Source organism: Oryctolagus cuniculus, chromosome 5 (genome assembly GCF_964237555.1).
Source record: "Oryctolagus cuniculus chromosome 5, mOryCun1.1, whole genome shotgun sequence".
Taxonomy (NCBI): domain Eukaryota; kingdom Metazoa; phylum Chordata; class Mammalia; order Lagomorpha; family Leporidae; genus Oryctolagus; species Oryctolagus cuniculus.
This window is the reverse complement of record NC_091436.1, coordinates 134,611,623-134,631,166: the sequence shown is the minus strand read 5'-3', so window position 1 is coordinate 134,631,166 and position 19,544 is coordinate 134,611,623. Positions and strand designations below refer to the sequence as shown.

Below are 19,544 nucleotides of genomic sequence, written 5' to 3'. Positions count from 1 at the left end.
ATTTCTGACTTCCTACCTAACAGTTCCAGCTAGCACAATATATTACTCTGGTAAAGGAAATAAAGGGACCGGCATTGTGGCCCAGGGGCCTAAGCCGCCACTTTGCAACACTGGCATCCCATATCAGAGTGCAGTGTGCCTTGTTAAAGAAAGAAGACTGCATAGGCCTGAAGCTCCAAGATGTTAACAAATGAATTTCTTTCCTGGTTGCTGCAGTACTAGTTTTGGGGACTCTCTTTCACTCACACAGATTTACAACAAAACAAGTATCTGAATACCTATTAAGCTCCAACTCTGCCATAAGGGCAGGGATATCTGGTGAGCAAAACAGACAGACATGTCCTTAACCCCTATGAAACTTAGAGTTAAAGCACTCCAGGGACTGGTGCTGTGGTGTAGCATGTAGAGCACTGCCTGCAATGCTGGCATCCCAAATGGGCGCCGGTTCAAGTTCCAGCTGCTCCACTTCGGATTCAGCTACCTGCTAATGTGCCTGGGAAAGCAGTGAGAACATGGCCCAAATCCTTGGGCCCCTGTACCCAACATGGGAGACCCAGAAGAAGCTCCTGGCTCCTGGCTTTAGTCTGGCCCAGCCCCGGTCACTGCGGCCATTTGGGGAGTGAATCAGTGGGTGGAAGTGTCACTGGAGGAAACTCTGTGAGGTTCTTGTCTTCATGCAAGAAAGAATTCAGGCATGAGACAGCAAAGTGATAAGGTTTTATAGGGGATAGGGAAGGGATGGGGAGAGAGTGGGGAAAGTGAGGGTACATGGTTGAGTGGAGAGAATACACCTGGGCAGGCCAGGTGGGTGGCTCAGCAAAGAGCAGAGAGCAGAAGGCTGAGCTCCTGGTTTGTTTGGACTTCCCTTGGTTTTTAAAGGTGGAGAGTCCTATCGGGAAGGGTTTGTTGGATGAAAATTGGCAAGTTCCTCCCCTAAATTTCCGACTTCCTACCTAACAGAAGACCTCCCTCTCCATCTCTTGCTCTGTAACTCTGCCTTTTAAATAAATGTCTTTATAAAAAGAAAAAAAAAAACACTCCTATAAATATACAAGAAGACCCTAGCTAATACTTCCCACTACAAAAGGAAAGATATTTGCATATATGAAACCCAAACTTCCATTTTACAGCTGAAAAAAATTAGATACGTTGAGGCCAGTGTTGTGGCGCATTGCGTGCAGCACTGGCATCCCATGTGAGAGTGGCAGCTCCCGTCCTGGCTGCTTCCCATACAGCTCCGGGCTAATGTGCCTGGGAAAGTAGCAGCAGATGGCACAGCACTTGGGCTCCCGCCACCCACGTAGGGGACTCCCTCCCTGAGGCTCTGCCTTTACAGAGAGGCAGAGAGAGAGAGAGAGAGAGAGAGAATTTTCCATCAGCCGGTTCACTCTCCAAATGTCCACACCTGGGGTGGGCCACGTGAAGTCAGGAGCCGGGAACTCTGCTCGGGGTTTCCTACGTGGGCGGTTTGGGCCCAAGTACTCTTGCCCCCCACGGTGCATTATCAAGGTGTTGGAAGGAAGCTGGGGCCAGGACTCGAACCCAGAAACGCAGGCATTCTGAAGGCGTCCCAAGCGGACGACTTACCCGCCAAAAAGCCCGCCCCTGCTCCTACGTCTGGAGTCAGCACCTGCCTGGTGGCTAAGGGGCTGGAGGCCAGCGGCCCTACAGAGAGGACAGCGAGGCGCCGGGTCTGGGTCCCTGGGACCCTCAGCACGAGGCCTCGCGCAGCGGATCGCTGAGGGTGGTCTGCACGCCTCTTCAACCGGCCGGCGAAGCGCCTGAAGTTACTTCTCGGTCCTCAGAATGACTTCTGGAATAGAATTAGTGCTCAACAAATAATGCGTTTCTGCGGGAGGGTCAATGAATAAGAAATGGACCCTGCCATCCAGGAGCTGAGCGATGATCTCACGACTTTCCGCAAAACACAACAGAACCACCGCAACCACCCCGCCTTTCCCCGCGGCGCTTCCGAGTCCCTACGGGTCGCCAGCCTCACGCGATCCTGAGGCGAAATCTGTCGGCTCGCGCCGGCGGAGAGGCAGCCGGGCGCGCGGGGGAGGCGGCCGGCGGCCGGCGGCCGGCGCCCGCCCCCCGCGCCGCGCGCGTCCCCGCCCCTCGCCCGTCTGCGCGTCGCTCTGGGCTGGCGGCCGCGGCGGCGCGGCGCGCGCGGGTGGGTGGGATCGTGGCGGAGCGCCGGGCGCCGGGGCAGGGGCGAGAGAGCGCCATGGCGGCTGCTGTGGTGGCGGCGGCGGCCTCCGGTGCCCGTGCCGCGGCGACGTGAGGAGGGCCGCCTCTGTTCCGGGACCTAGGAGGCCACAGCTGCCCTGTGCCTTCCACGCGGGCCGCGGCCTCGGCATGGCCGGGATCATTAAGAAGCAGATCCTGAAGCACCTGTCCCGGTGAGAGCGCCAGCGCCGGCCCCAGCCGTCCCGAGGGGTCCTTCCCTTGCCCCTCTGACCTCCTCCCGGTCTCCAGCCCCAAGCCGCGGCTCCGTGGCGGCTCCCGCCCCAACTCGAGCCGTGGCCGCGGGCGCCGACCGTTGTCACCCCTCATTCATCCGTCGCTCGGTGCCCCTTGTTTCCCCCTCCCCACCCTAACAGCCCCCCCCCGGGACCCCTCCCGTCCCCGAAGGGCTCTCCTGGCCTGCAGCCCCATCCTCGCTTCCCACACCTCCGCGCTGGCCGCCCGGCCCTGCCCGGGCCGTCGCTCCCAGGCCCCCACGGAGCCCACCGTCCCCTGCCCGCCCCCGCTGGGTTCCCCCTGCCACCTCTGTCTGGCCCCGCCGCCGCCCCTCCCTCGGGGCCCCAGCCTGCCTCCCGACCCGCCCCACCAGCCGTCCTCTCTCTCCGGACCCTTGATCTCCCCACCCCTGCCCGTTCTGAATGACCCTGCCCCCCAGTCCTGCGTAGCCGCTTCCCCCTCGTCTTTCCATCGCCAGCACTAGTTTTCTGCTTCTCTGAAGCGCTCGGCTCTTCCTGCTCTTGTGTTTGACCCTGTTGCATCACCCTTGAAAAAAGATGTGAGCCCTGCACCCGGGGCTCTTCCTCCCAACTCCTTTCTTCCTCCTCTGCTTCTCTTGTTAGACCAATTGGAGAAAGGTCAGGAGAGTTTGGGATAAAGTTTTGGCAGCCTCCCCTTTAAGAAGATGTGGAGGTTTTTTTTTGACAGCCTGTGAGAAGTGCCAAAAAGGTCCACTTCTGCTTTGCAGCCTCTTATTAAGCAGTGTTGTGCCATTCAGTAGTTCGGGCCCGCGTGAGGGAGTTGGCGGGCAAAACAGTTGTCAGCTCTAGCTGGGTGAGTCCGGCCCCTGGGTTAGGGTTGCAGATGGCTGCAAAAATTTGGGCTAGGATTTTGTTGTTGTTGTTTTGTTTCGTCTGTTTTCACTCTTTATTCCAGGCTAGAATTGGTGGTTAATCCTTCACCAGCCTTTGTGTCTCCAGTGGAGAGTGGTCCAGGGGTTGGCTCCCCAGTGGTTAGTGGTTTTCAGGAGGTGGGATGGGGAATTCCAGTCAACATGGGACACCCAGGCCCTGTGCTGATGTAGCTTTCCGGGTCTTCTCGTGGCTGGGGCGAGTGGTGTGTGTGACACTGTGCCGCTGCTGCATCCCCTTTTCCTGGTCGACACTCTGGCTTATTTGCTATTACTTTGATCTTGGGCTTCAGTTAGTTATTAGATTCAGATACATCTTTTGGCTAATCCCTACTTTATAAAAGAAAAAGCACATTGGAAGCTAAAACTGGAAAATGCCTTTGGACCCTTTACTACAGTTACTTACATTCTTTCTTTAGGTAGTGTTATCTGAGTGTTCCCATGAGTCTGGTTGTTCACTAAAGATTCCAAGGTGGGACTAAAGATCGCTGAATGGTACAGAGAATATTGACTCGAGGAAAACCTTTTTGTTTGCATGGACATAGCATTTTTTGGGCTTAAAGATGATCTCACTGTGTTTAAAAGCCTGGGCTGTTTCTCATTTACTTTCTTCATCTCTAAAATGGGGATAATAGTATCTAGTTCAAAAGGTTATTGTGAGGATTACAAGATTATATGAGTTTTTTTAAGGATTTATTAATTATTTTTTGAAAGGCAAAGTGACAGGGAGAGACAGAAAGAGAGAGCAGCCATTTGCTGATTGACTCCCAGATGGCTCAGTAGCCAGGTCTGGACCAGGCCAAAGTCAGGAACCAGGAACTCCATGCTAATCTGACATGGATGGCAGGGGACCAGGCACCCTGACCATCTTGTGTTGCTTTCCAAGGTGCATCAACAGGGAGCTGGATTGGAAGTGGAGCAGCCAGAACTCAAACTGGTACTCCATATGGGATGTAGGTGTCAACAAGTAGTGGTTGCTTAACTTACTGTGTCACAGCACCAGCCTTGTATGTGAGTTAATTATGTAAGGAGTTGGCACATGCCTAGCATATGTCAGCGCTCAGTAAAACATGAGCTATGGTTATTTTTGGGACATATTCTTTGTGATAATTGGATACAGCTATAGGCCTCTTCAGAGAAATCCATGTATGCAAAGAGGTAATTTTTAATGTAAGTTTTGTGTGTCAGAGTGGAGTTAAGAATCCCTAAAGCACATACCTCTCAAGGTATCCTGAAACTAGGTAGATAACTTGATTTGCTTCAGTGCCTCAGTCTGTGGTGAGGAATGTACAGCCTAGAGGGACAAATGACTTGCCCAAGTTGCATAGGAAGGTAGGACAGTGGAACAGACCAGCTTCCTAACTCTGGTACTTTCCCCTGTAGTATAGACATATTCTGTGTACCCTCTATGAACACAGGTTGTTTTAAAAGAAAAATTGGTATAGTGTATGCTGACACGTTCAGTGAGTTCTTGGTGGATAAAGTTTTTTTTTTTAGAGGCAGAGTTAGACAGTGAGAGAGAGAGAGAGAGAAAGGTATTCCTTTTCCATTGGTCACCCTCCAAATGGCCGCTACGGCTGGCGTGCTGTGCTGATCTGAAGCCAGGAGACAGGGTGCAGGGCCCAAGGACTTGAGCCATCCTCCACTGCACTCCTGGGCCACAGCAGAGAGCTGGAGTGGAAGAGGAGCAACCGGGACAGAATCCGGTGCCCCGACCAGGACTAGAAACGGGGTGCCGGCGCCGCAGGCAGAGGATTAGCCAAGTGAGCCATGGCGCCGGCCTCTTTTTAGATTTTTAAAGATTTATTTTATTTATTTGAAAGAGTTACAGAGAGAGGTAGAGACAGAGAGAGAGGTCTTCCATCTGCTGGTTTACTCCCCAGATGGCCGCAACGGCTGGAGCTGAACTGATCCGAAGCCAGGAGCCAGGAGCCTCTTCTGGGTCTCCCACATGGGTGCAGGGACCCAAGGACTTGGGCCATCTTCTACTGCTTTCCCAGGCCATAGCAGAGAGCTGGATCAGAAGAGGAGCAGCCGGCACTAGAACCGGCGCCCATATGGGATGCCAGCGCTTCAGGCCAGGGCTTTAACCCGCTGCTCCACAGTGCCGGCCCCTAAAGTATCTTTTTAAAAATGAAGTAAAGATAAGTATGCTAGACACTGGGGGGAAGTGTGTTTTTTTCAGCCTTGGGCAGGTGCCTGAGAAGGAAGAGGTTATCGTTGTGATTTCGGGGCTCCAGGAAGAGGTATTAGGACTCCCCAGTCTGACTGGGGGAAAGGCCAGACTTCTGCAGATTTTGTGTTGTTTAACTTGGAAAAGCTGCCTGATTATGTGTGTCGTTCATGTCTCTGTGTAGGCCTCGTCACACACAGAGGTTAGCCTGTTTGGGGAGGAACTATGGCCCTGTGGCTTGTCAGATCTGATTGGGAAAGCGAGAAGGGAAGGTATATGGAGTTACTGTGTTAAATATTATAGGTGTTTGATAATTGCTTGTTGCTGATGATAACAATGCCATTTGACCTGGAGGAGAATGTCCTAGAAGAGACAGGATAGCCCAGTGACTCTTGTGTCTAATTTTAGGCACAAAATTTCAGATAATAAAGTGTATTATTGGAATGCAGCTTCCTTATTAGTATTATGCACTTAATAGTAGTGTAAAAACTGGGGGCTCAGGTTTTTATTTTTGCTTATTTTCACTCCTTACTCCGGGCACTAATCTGGGCACTGGGGATGCAGCAGTAAGAAACACAATGTCTTCTTAAGGCTTTCACCCTTGGCTTAGATGACTGCTGCTCAATACAAATCGCTTTATTGCACAGTATTCAGTTTAAATAAATCCAGGAAGAGACCTTTACTTAGAAACACAAAGTAATCATTGATTTTAGAATTATCAAAATTGGTTTTTCACTTGATTAGATTATTCTTGTTTGAGATCACTTTAGCTCATGACCTTTTATTATACAAGCAAGAAGAAATGTGATTGATTATGGAATACGTCAAGAGACCATGGCTCACGGGAAGAGCATGGGCTCTGCGCTCTACAAGCCAGAGTCGCCTTCCCGCTCAGCCACTGATGAGCAGGGCGGCCTTAATCTCTTTATCTCTTAACGATAAGAATAAGGAAGAATCATACCACCTAATCTATGTTTTGGAGAACTGGGGATAAAATATTTATTTGTAATTTTTGACATGTAAAGAAGTATTTAATAAGGAGTAGCTACATAGCCATAGCTTGTAGTAGAGATATCACCACATCACACACCACAGAAAGCCAAATGCCTCTTTTAGTTTTTCATTTAAAAAATTATTTTTTTAATTAATTTTTTTTGACAGGCGGAGTTGAAGAGAGACAGAGAGAAAGGTCTTCCTTCTGTTGGTTCACCCCCAAATGGCTGCTACAGCCGGCGCGCTGCGCCGATCCAAAGCCAGGAGCCAGGTGCTTCCTCCTGGTCTCCCATGGGGTGCAGGGGCCAAGCACTTGGGCCATCCTCCACTGCCTTCCCGGGCCACAGCAGAGAGCTGGCCTGGAAGAGGAGCAACCGGGACAGAATCCGGTGCCCCAATCGGGACTGGAACCCTGGGTGCCGGCACCACAGGTGGAGGATTAGGCTAGTGAGCCGCGGCGCCGGCCTGATTTAAAAATTTTTTAAGAGATTTATTTATTTGAAAGATAAGAGACAGAGTAGAGGTGTGGGAGGTGTGGGGAGGTGAATTTTCCATCCGCTGGTCCACTCCTCAAATAGTTGAAATGACAGGGGCTGAGCCAGGCCTTTAAAAGCAGGAGCTCAGAACTCTATTTGGGTCTCCCACCTGGCTAGCAAGGGCCTAAGTATTTGGGCTGTCATCTACTGTTTTCCCAGGCACAGTAGCAAGGAGCTGGATTGGAAGTGGCACAGCTGAGTTGCGCTGGTACTGTGATATGGGATACCAGTGGTGGCTTAACCTGCTGTACCCCAATACCAGCCCCTCTAAATGCCTCTTTTAGAAACCCATCAGACTTCTAGACTTCTTAATTATTTACTCTAAATGACTGCAGGAAATGTGATCTTGAGTGACAGACATGGCTGATAAACATGATAGATATTTTAAAATATAAATGTAATTCAGACAAATTTTTTAATAACTTCTTTTTTTAAAGATTTATTTATTTTTTTGAAAGGAAGAATTACAGAGGCAGAGGCAGAGAGAGAGAGGTCTTCCATCCACTGGTTTACTCCCCAGATGGTGGCAATGGCTAGAGCTGAATCAATCCTAAGCCAGGAGCCAGGAGCTTCCTCTGGGTCTCCCACGTGGGTGCAGGGGCCCAAGGACTTGGGCCATCTTCTACTGCTTTCCCAGGCCATAGCAGAGAGCTGGATCAGAAGTGGAGCAGCCGGGACTTGAACCGGTCCCCATATGGGATGCTGGCACTGCAGGTGGTGGCTTTACCCGCTACCCCACAGCACTGGCCCCCAGAGACATACATTTCAGAATCCCTTTTGGACATGAAGAGATCCTGACTGTGAGCTCAGCCCTCTTAGTTCATGCTCAGTGCCTCTATTCATTATTAGTCATCATCCTGAAGAACATTGAAGAGCTGGGAGGATCTTGGATCACTGGGACCAATGGCTCATTAGGAGCCCCAGGCTCAGAGGGCTGACTGCTTTTTCAAGACTTATTTAGATGGAGGTTTATAGGACTTCGGTTATTATCACTTTCATTTCCTGAATTTTGTGCGTTTTCTAGTAACAGTCAAATCATACATGTTATTTCCCTTTCTCATTTTCTTTTTTAAAAAAAGTTTAGTTTATTCTATTTGAAAGAGAGACAGAATTGTCCATTTCCTGGCTCACTTTCTTTCTTTCTTTTCTTTTTTTTTTTTTAATTTTTGACAGGCAGAGTGGACAGTGAGAGAGAGAGACGGAGAGAAAGGTCTTCCTTTGCCCTTGGTTCACCCTCCAATGGCCGCTGCGGCCGGCACGCTGCGGCTGGCGCACCACGCTGATCCGATGGCAGGAGCCAGGTACTTATCCTGGTCTCCCGTAGGGTGCAGGGCCCAAGCACTTGGGCCATCCTCCACTGCACTCCCTGGCCACAGCAGAGAGCTGGCCTGGAAGAGGGGCAACCGGGACAGAATCCGGCGCCCCGACTGGGACTAGAATCTGGTGTGCGGGCGCTGCAAGGCGGAGGATTAGCCTAGTGAGCCGCGGCGCCAGCCTCCTGGTTCACTTTCAAAATGTCTACAATAGCCAGAGCTGGACTGGGCAAAAGCCAGGTGCGAGGAGTCTTTCCAGGTCTCCCACATGGGCAGAGGAGCAAAGTACTTGGGCCATCATCCTCTGTGTACCAGGATGAATTAGCAGGAAGCTGGTTCAGAAGCAGAGGAGCCGGGACTCCAGCACTCTGATGAGGGATGCAGGTGTTACAAGCAGTGGTTTAACTTACTGTGCCACAATGCCCACTCCTCCCTTTCTCATTTTTTTTCTTTTTTTAATAAATTTTATTTATTTATTTGAGAGGTAGAGTTACAGACAGAGGGAAAAACAGAGAAAAAGGTCTTCCATTCTGTGGCTTCTCAAAATGACCACAAGGCAAGAGCTGAGCCAACCTGAAGCCAGGAGCTGGGAGCTTCTTCCGGGTCTCCCACGTGAGTACAGTGCCCAAGCACTTGAACCATCTTCTACTGCTTTCCCATAGCAGAGAGGGGGATTGGAAGAAGAGCAGCTGGGACTTGAACCGATGCCCATATGTGATGCCGTTGCTGCAGGTGGAGGCTTAGCCCACTACGCCACAGCACTGGCCTCCTCTCATTTTCTTATGTTACTTCAAAGTAAAGCACTTTTATTTACTTACCAAATATTTAAGAATAGCCAACTTTGCTAAAAAGCACTTCATGAATCTTAGGACAGTAATCCTAGGAAATAGATACTATTATCACTTTATATATATATATATATATATGTATATATGTATATGTATATATGTGTATATATATATATATCATTTTATATATGAAGAAATGAAGAACTACTTTATAAGTGAAGAAATGAGTCAGAGAAAGGTTAAATAACTTGTCAAAGTTATAACTAGTAAATGATGAATCTGAAATGCACACTGAGACCCCAAGATTCCAGATTGTTTAAATGGTATAAGTGTTACTTACCTACTGAGTGTTTCCAACTGGATATACCATGTCACCAGCACTCACTTGAAGAATAGCAACCAAGAAACCTCCCATCCCATATTTATTTATTTGAGAGGCAGAGTTACAGAGAGAGAGAGACAGAGAGAGAGAGACAGAGAGGTTTTCACTGCTGGTTCACTCCCCAAATGGCTGCAATGGCTGGAGCTGAGCCAGGAGTTTCCTTCGGGTCTCCCATGTGCGTACAGGGGCCCAAGCACTTGGGCCATCTTCCGTTGCTTTCCCAGACCAGCTCCCTGTTAATGAAGTGGAGCAGCCAGGACTCCAATCAGTAAAGCCTAAGACAGGTGGCAGCTTTACCCACTATGCCACAGTGCTGGCCCCTTCCTGTAATATCCTGTACTGGGAATGGATGAGTTGCTTGGCTCTCTGTATTTAATCATCTTTTACACTAAAACACTGGAAAGGCATTTGTTTTTCTTGAATATTGGGTCTTCAGACTACCTTGGGTATTAAGTAGCTTGTCTCTGCACTGTAATTGTAGTAACCATGAGCATACCATTTCATCTCTACTAGAGAAGCAAAATTTGGAATTATATAGTTTTTCTTTTTAACAGAAAAAGTATTAATTTTTATCTGAAAAGCAAAGGGGAGAGTAGATATCTTTGATCTCCTGGTTCACTCTCCAAATACCCACAACAGCTGGGCTGGGCCAGGCTGAAGCCAGAAGTCTGGGATCCAGTCTGGGTCTTTCATGGGGTGGCAGATACCCAATACTAGAGCCATCGCCTGCTAGCTCCTGGGGCGTGCATTAACAGGGAGCCGAACTGTGGCCGCTTAACCACTGCACTAAACTCCCTCTACAGATTGCATAGCTTTCTATTACAATCTTTCTTCTTTTTATAGTAAAATGGTCACTTTGTGTCTTGAGGAACAGATGTTTGGCCCAACTTTGGGCTACTTGTGATGCCTTCATCCCTTATCAGAGTGCCCGAGTTCGATCACTGGCTCTGCTTCGGCTTCTAGCTTCTTGCTTACATACACTCTGGGAGGCTGCAGGTGATGATTCAAGTAACTGGGTCCCTGCCACTCATAAAGGAGACCTGGATTGAATTCTTGGCTTTTGGTTGTTACCTAGCCCAGTCCTGGCCATTATGGGCATTTGCAAAGTGAACCAGTAGATGGGAACTCTGTCTCTAAAATAAATTAAATTAAAAAATAAATTTTTCAAAGTATTATTTAGTATGTGTTTGACATGCAACAGCTTAATGTGTGGTTCATGATAATGAAAGTTATATGCTTCAAGGGGCAGGTGTTGTGGCACAGTGGGTGAAGCCACTGCTTGGGACTCCTGCATCCCGTATCAGAGTTATCTGGGTTTGAGTCCTGCCTCTGCTTCTGATCTAGCTTCCTGCTAATGCACCTAGGATGCAGCAGATGATGGCCCAATACCTGGGCCCTTGCCATCATGTGAAACACTAGGATGAAGTTCCTAGTTCTTGGCTTTGGCCTCACCCAGCCCTGGCTGTTGTGGGCATTTGGAGAGTGAACCAGTAGATGCAAGATTTCTCTGTCTCTCCCTCTCTTTTGTCATGCCTGACAAATCAATCCATCCATTCCATCCATCAGTATTTTTTTTTTAATATTACCTGAGGGCCAGTACTGTGGTGTAGCGAGTTAAACTGCCACCAGCAGTGCCAGCATCCATATGTTTGCCAGTTTGTGTCTGGCTGTTCCACTTCCTAGCCAGCTCCTGCTAGCACACCTGGGAAAACAGCAGAAGATGGCTCAAGTCCTTAGGCCCCTCCCTCCTATGTGGGAGACCTGGATGAAGCTCTTGGATCCTGGTTTCAGTCTGGCCCAGCCTTGGTTGTTATGGCCATCAAGTAGTGAACCAGCAGATAGAAGACCTCTTTCTCTCTCTCTCCCCCCCCCTCTCTCTTTGTAACTCTGCCTTTTGAATGAATAAATAAATAAGGACCTGATTGAATAATAGCCTGTGAGTATGGTATTAATCAGTGAAAAGAAAAATAATCCTTTTTTTAAAGATTTATTTATGGGGCCAGTGTGTAGTATAGTAGGTAAAGCCTCTGCCTGCAGTGCCGGCATCCCATATGGGCGCTAGTTTGAGTCCCGGCTGTTGCACTTCCCATCCAGCTCTCTGCTATGCCCTGGGAAAATAGTAGAAGATGGCCCAAGTTCTTGGGTCCTTGTACCCTCATGGGAGTCCTCACTTTGGATTGGCCCAGCTCTGGCCATTGTGGTCATTTTGGGAGTGAACCAGTGGATGTAAGACCTCTCTGTATCTCTGCCTCTGCCTCTCTGTAACTCTGCCTTTCAAATAAATAAATAAATCTTAAAAAATTATTTATTTATTTGAAAGTCTGAGTGGATGCCGGTACTGCAGATGGTGGCTTAACCTGCTGAGCCACAGCACCAGCCCCAAGAAAGATTCTTTTTATCACAGTTTAATTTCTTTATACCTGCTGGAGGCTGGTTTCCATGATAGCAGGGCTTGTGTCTTTTGATTTCTTTGAAACCAAAGACTTCGACAATGCTTGGAGTGGATGAAGTGGGTGTGGGAAAAGGCATGTGGTGTGAGAGTGTGTGCTTGGAGCTCAGGGAACCTTAGACTTGGAAGGGAGGCTTAAAAGACAAGGGCACCCAGATCAGCCAGTGTCATTACAAGGCCTTTTATCTCTGTGTAGTGGAGAAAAGTTCTTGCTCCTGGTGGTGATCACAGTTACCTAAGAACCTTTTCCAGTGTTTGTAAGCAATCAAATCAAATCAGTGTCTTTAGTAAAGGGGACATCTAAAGTGTAATATTAACACATATTAGTAAATTAGGTGAAGGGTATATAGTTTGTACTTACTCTCTAGATACATAAGCGCTAGGTATTGTAACTATTTCTTGAGTTGATGTACTTGTTTTATTGCTTTTATCAGTAATATTTTTACATGATGTGCTGTCTGTAAGTACATTAGTTATGTGTAGCTTGGCTGCCAGCCTGGCATTTAAAAAATTATGGAGAGGGGCTGGCACTGTGTGGTGCAGCAGGTTAAAGCCTCGGCCTGCAGTGTCATCATCTCATATTGGTGTGGGTTCTATCTCCTGCTGCTCCACTTCCAATCCAGCTCCCTGCTAATGTGCCTGGGAAGGTAGCGGAGGATGGCCCAAGTCCTTATCCCTCTGCACTCACGTGGGAGACTCAGAAGAAGCTCCTGGCTTCGGATCAGCTCAGCTCTGGCTGTTGTGGTCATTTGGGGAGTGAATCAGCGGATAGAAGACCTCTTTGTCTCTCCCTCTCTCTCTGTAACTCTGTCTTTCAAATAAATAAATCTTTAAAAAAAATTATGGCGAACATTGATGGTGAGATTTTTTTTTTTTTTTTGACAGGCAGAGTGGACAGTGAGAGAGACAGAGAGAAAGGTCTTCCTTTTTCCGTTGGTTCACCTCCCAATGGCCGCTGCGGCCGGCGCACTGCACTGATCCGAAGCCAGGAGTCAGTTCAGATCTCCCATGTGGATGGTAGATATGCAATTACTTGGCCCCATCACAGTTGCTTCCCAAGATCCTTATTGGCTAAAAGCTGGAGTCAGGAGCTGGGAGTCAAAGCTAGGCACTCTGATGTGGAATGTGGGGCCTTGTAACTTCTAGGCTAAATCCCTGCTCCTAAGAGTGATTTCTTTTGCATTCCTTGGAGTGAGATCTTAATAAATTTCTTTATATGAGAAGCAGAGAGGTAGGAGGGGTGGGGTGAGAGAGAGAAAGAGAGCGAGCGATTCCCATTTCCCCCTCAAATGTCCACAATGGCCAGGGCCATTGCCAGAATCCGGGAACACAGTACAGATCTTCCATGTGGGTGGCATGTATCCAACTACTTAAGCCATCACCTGCTGCCCCCAGGTTATGTGCGAGCAGGAAGCTGGAATTGGGAGAGCCAGGCACTCCGATGTGGTAGATGGGCGTCATAACTGTCAGTTTAACTGCTAGGTCAGCTGCCCATCCCAGGTCCTTACACTGTGTGTCAACAATGATTGTTTTTGGTAGTCACAGTGATTGAAGGGTGCTATCAGCATTTCATGGTTGGAGAGAAGGTAGGGATACTGATGTACTGGAATAGGCAGAATAATCTTACATAAAGAGGCATTGTCTCTCATCTCTTTTAACTTTTCAGTGTTGTTAGATGTTTATGTTTAGATTAAATGAGCCTGGAATCTAACTTTGTTTTACATAAAACCACAAATATTGCACAGCTTTCAACTGTTTTAAATATTCTAGGACAATTATTTTGAGGGAAGATTCTTTTGAATTTTACCAATTTGTCACCAATTTAGTGACACCCACTAAAGCTCCTTGCTTTGGCCCGGCCCAGCACTGGCTGTTGTGGCCATCTGGGGAGTGAACCAGTGGTGGGAGATCTCTCTTTGTCTCTCCCTCTCTTTCTCAGTCACTCTGACTTTCAAACAAATAAATAAGTAAATAAATTATTAAAAATGTATAAAGTTTTAAATTTTTAGAAAATGTGTAAAGTGCTTAGGAAAGCACCTGCAATAAAGTAAGCAGTTAATAAATGTTAGCTATTATTTTTAAAATGAGTTCTTAGAGAAATATTATCCTTATTCAGCTTATCTAGATGATGGTTGTATTGTGTGTTTTTAGAATGTACTGATTTTTCTCCCTCCCTTCCTTTTAAAACACTTTGCACCTTCTAATTATCTGTAATGGGAAGGGTGTGCCTTTTAACCTAGCCTCACAGAAGAGCTTCTTTCCATGTTGGTAGATGATACTCTTAAAACTGGTTTAACATGTCTGGTTAATCGGACACATTATAGTTGGTTTGTAATGTATTAAAGAATGTGGACGGATTGTTGGATATGCCTCTTAATTCATTTCACTTACTTGGTATTATTGTTTTGTGATTATTATCAACTCATTCAATAGTCCACGTGTCCACCAGTAGAGGAATTGTTTTCAAAAAAAAAAGTATTAAAATGGAGGCAGGAAGAACTAGAAAGAAACCTGGATAAATATTTGATGGTCTTAAAGAGAGGAAGATTTCTCCATTCATTAAATCAAAAACAAAACTGATAGTTTTACATATGTAAAAAAATGTAAAGATCTTTTCTGTAAAAATAAAAATAAAATTTAAAAACACCATAATCAAGAGTCAAAGGCAAAGAACTAATTTTTTTTTTTTTTTTTTGGCCAGGCAGAGTTAGACAGTGAGAGAGAGAGAGAGAGAGAGTTATAGACAGTGAGAGAGAGAGAGAGAAAGGTCTTCCTTCTGTTGGTACCCCCCCCCCCAAAATGGCCATTATGGTTGGCGCTCTGTACCGATCTGAAGCCAGGAGCCAGTTACTTCCTCCTGGTCTCCCATGTGGTGCAGGGCCCAAGCACCTGGGCCATCCTCCACTGCACTCCCGGGCCACAGCAGAAAGCTGGACTGGAAGAGGAGCAACTGGGACAGAATCCGGTGCCCCGACCGGGACTAGAACCTGATATGCCAGTGCTGCAGGCAGAGGATTAGCCTATTGAGCCGCTTGCCTCTTAAAACAAGCATACATGGTCAAAATTAGGGCCACTTGTGCTCATAAATTAAGGACAGACTCAGTGCATGTATAATTTCCCTTTTCTCTCAGTTTCTTTCTTGGACAGTTTTCAAAGCCTAGACAATCAGTGTGTCAGATTTCTCTAAATAGTTGTTACAGGGGGTACCATGAAGAACCTATTGTTGAGGTGGGTGTTGTGGTATAGCAAGTTAAGCCACAGCCTGAGATGCCAGCATCCCATATGGGCGCATGTTCATGTCCTGACTCCCTGCTAATGGTCTGGAAAAAGCAGTGGAGGATGTCCCAAGTGTTTGGGCCCCTGCCACCCATGTGGGAGACCTGGCTAAATCTCCTGGCTTCTTCCTGGCCCAGTGCTGGCCATTGCAGCCATCTGGAGAGTGAACCAGCAAATGGAAGAGCTCTCTCTTTCTCTCCCTCTATCACAGTAACTCTGCCTTTCAAATAAATAAATGAATCTTTTTTTTTTTTTTTTTAAAGAACCTATTTTGGGCTGGTGCTGTGATATAGAGGGTTAAGCTGCTGCCTACAACACAGGCATCCCGTATGGATGCTAATATGAGTGCTGGTTTCTCCACTTCTGATCCAGCTACCCATTAATGTTCCTGGGAAAGCAGTAGAAGATGGCACAAGTCCTTGGGCCCCTGCACCCATGTGGGAGACCCGGAAGAAGCTCCTGGCTCCTGGCTCCTTGCTCCTGGCTTCTGGCTTTGGCCTGGCTCTGCTAACCATTGCTGCCACCTGGAGGGGGAGAACCAGCAGATGGAAGATATCTCCACCCCTCTCTGTAACTTTGCCTTTCAAAGAAAAGAAATCTTCTTTAAAAAATGACCTATTCTTTTAAAAATTTTATAAACATTTAAATATTTATTTCATTTATTTGAAAGAGAGATGCAGAGAATGAGAGATTGATCTTTTTTTTTTTTTTTTTTTTTTTTTTAACTTTTATTTAATGAATATACGTTTCCAAAGTACGAATAATGGATTACTATGGCTTCCCCCCCATACCGTCCCACCCACAACCCTCCCCTTTCCCACTCCCTCTCCCCTTCCATTCACATCAAGATTCATTTTCGATTAGAGAGATTGATCTTAATCTGTTTAACTGATTCTTTCATCTGCGGCCAAACCACCCTGAATGGACCCGATTTCCTCTGATCTCGGAAGCTAAGCAGGATTGGGCCTGGTTACTACTTGGATGGGAGATTGATTCACTCCCCAGATGCCTCCAACAGCTGAGGCCAGGCCAAAACCAGGAGCCTGGAACTCCATGTAGCTCTCCTCTGGAGGTTGCAAGAACCCAAGCGCTTGAGCCATCAATCTGCTTCCTCCCAGGTTGCATGTTAGCATTATGCTGGTTTATAAGCTGAGAAAGGAATATGGGTACTACGATATGGGATATGGGTGTCCCAAGTGATGTGTTAACAGATGTGTCTAATGTCTGCCCGAGAAATACCTATCCTTATCCAGTAGTGATTGGCCACCAACAATGTCTGTTAGTGGGTTAGTCTTCTTTTGCTGACCATTAGCAAATATGTTTTTACTTTGGTAATCCATGCCTGTAAGTGGACTTTTAAATTAGAAATCTAATATTTAGATTTTGTCAACTAATGTCCTTGACCTAAGTTTGGGAATTGTTAAGAAATGAAAGTAACGAAAATAAGGGGAATGTGTTAGGATGACAGAAAATGTTTTTAGCATAGTGAAACATGCCAAGATTTGGTGTAATATCTTAAAGACCAGTGTAGGAACAGAATCTGGGACCTAAACATTATGGGAGCTAAATGGTTGAAGAGTTAATAGAAGGCAGAGGCAGCTGTCTCAGAGTTACAGTTACTGAGGAGTTTGTTCTATGTCCTAATTCTCAAATGATCAATGAAAGGGTAGCTAATTATGTATGAAAGATGCTGCAGCCATAATTCTAGGGGGCAGATATATGACAGTCAATTAGTCGAGGAGTCTGTAGATACATGCCTTAAATGCCATGTACCCTACTAGTGGGCCAGATTGCAAGTCTTCAGTTCCAGGACAAAAGATTTGCTCAAACCAAACAGGACTTTAGGGCTTCAGCTAAACAGCATGGCTGTGTGCTCAGAGGAGGGAACTAGTACAGCAGGGCTACTGTTGAGACTTAGGAGAACCTCTGCAGAATCCTTGTTCTGTAGATTGGTCCCAAGCTGTGCAGCCATGGATTGTTGAGCTCTCAAGGGTAGGCAGTCAGTAATAGTTGCTGAGAATGTAAACCAGTATCAATCATGTCTGTAAAGGGAGATCTGGGAGCATTTGGTAAAATGTAAAATTCCACTTCTGTAAATGTGTTCTGTAGAAAAACAAGTAAGAAAACCTGTGAGATTATTTAGTTGTACTTATGAAATCATTGTAAAGGAGAAATTACTTGGGATATTATTAAATTACAGTGCATACATATAGGGATATAGTTTGTATATGACTTTCTAATTATTAGTAAGTATTAAAAATTAAAAATTAAAAAGTAATAATTAAAAATTATTAGTAAGTATTAAAAAGTTGACAATATAAAATGACCAAGATACAGTGTTAATTAAAAATGAAAGCAATCTTAGAAGAGTATATGTGGAGTTATTGCATTTTAAACATCTATCTATAGAATTACTTCTGTATAGTAGAAACTCATTTTTATACCTCTGCATTTTAATTTTTATAATCACATCACCAGCAGAACAAGATATTCCTCATCTGTTTTGCTGCTCTGAGAGGGTGCATTTGTGCACATCTGGTCATATGTGTTTTTGGTTACTCATATCATGGTTACCTTTTGGGGAGTACATGAAATCTAGTAGAAAAAGATTATGCTGGGGCCAGCGCTGTGGTATAGTAGCTTAAGCCTCTGCCTGCCACACTGGCATCCCATATGGGCACCAGTGTGTATCCTGGTTGCTCCTCTTTTGATGCAGCTCTCTGCTTATGGCCTGGGAAAGTAGTAGAAGATGGCCGGAGTGCTTGGGCCCCTGCACCTGCATGGGAAACCAGGAAGATGATCCTGACTCCTGGCTTCAGATTGGCCCAGCTCAGGCTGTTGGGGCCATTTAGAGGGTGAACTAGCAGATAGAAGACCTTGCTCTCTGTCTCTCCCTTTCTCCGTCTATAACTCTGCCTCTCAAATAAAGAAATAAATCTTTTAAAAAAAAAAAAAGTTACAGAGGGGCCAGTGCTGTGGCGTAGAGGGTAAAGCTGCTGCCTGGCATCCCATATGCATGCTGGTTCAAGTCCAGCTGTTCCACTTCTGATCCAGCTCTCTGCTATGACCTGGGAAAGCAGTAGACAATGGCCCAAGTCTTTGGGCCCCTGCACCCATGTGGGAGACCTGGAACAAACTCCTGGCTCCAGGCTTTGGATCAGCACAGCTCTGGCCTTTGTGGTCATTTGAGGAGTGAACCAGCAGATGGAAGACCTCTCTCTCTCTCTTTCTCTTTCTCTCTCTCTCCTCTTCCTCTCTCTCTCTCTCTCTCTCTCTCTCTCTCTCTCTCTCTGCCTCTCCTTCTCTCTCTGTGTAACGCTTTCAAATAAATAAATCTTTAAAAAAAAAATGCTACAGAGGGACAGAGGGGCTGGTGTCATGGCACAATGGGCTAAGCCACTTCCTGCAATGCTGGCCTCCCATGTGAGCACCCGCTGGAGTCCAGCTGCTTATGATCCTACTCCCTGCTAATGTGCCTGGGAAGACATCAGAAGATGGCCCAAGTGCCTGAACCCTGCCACACACATGGGAGACACTGCTGTAATTCCAGGCTCCTGACTTTGGCCCGGCTAAGCCCTGGCTGTTCCCAACACTTGGGGTAGGAACCAGCAGATGGAAGATCTCTGTCTCTGTCTTTCCCCCTCTCTCTGTCACTCTGTTTTCAAATAAATAAATCATTTAAAAAATCTGAGAGGTCAGCACTGTGGTGCAGTGGGTTAAGCTGCTGTCTGAAGTGCTGGCATCCCATATGGATACTGGTTGGAGTCCCGGCTGCTCCGCTTCCAATCCAGCTCCTTGCTAATGTGCCTGGGACAGTAGTGGAGGACAGCCTAAGTCCTTGGGCCCCTGAACCCATATAGGAGACCTAGAAGAAGCTCCTGCCACCTGGCTTCAGACTGGTCCAGCTCTGGCCATTGTGGCCACTTGGGGAGTGAACCAGTGGATGAAAGGTCTCTCCCTCTGTCTCTCTCTCTCTCTCTCTCTCTCTCTAACTCTGCCTCTCAAATAAATAAAATGAATCTTCAAAAACAAAATCTGCTGAAATTCTCATTGGGATTACATTGAATCTATACCTCAATTTAGGTAAATTTGACATACTAACAATAAGGAGTCATCCTGTTCTTGAATATGGTGTATACTCAAGGTATGGCATATTTACTTAGGTAATCTTTAACTGCTGTCCCAGTAATGTTTTGTAGTTTTTACTATATTCCATTTCTTAAATTTGTTTCTTCATATTTTCTTTTTACACTATTATAAA

At 46.6% G+C, this 19,544-nt stretch overlaps 1 protein-coding gene across 1 annotated transcript in view; it reads left to right on the top strand.

The window, feature by feature from the left end:
• Window positions 1-2,125: 2,125 nt before the first annotated feature.
• Window positions 2,126-19,544, top strand: part of BLTP3A (bridge-like lipid transfer protein family member 3A) — a 70,237-nt gene continuing 52,818 nt past the window's right edge. Inside the window, exon 1 of the mRNA XM_051855732.2 lies at window positions 2,126-2,402. Within this exon, the coding sequence (XP_051711692.1) occupies window positions 2,359-2,402 (44 nt within the window). The 5' untranslated portion in view covers window positions 2,126-2,358. The remainder of the gene's footprint in view (window positions 2,403-19,544) is intronic.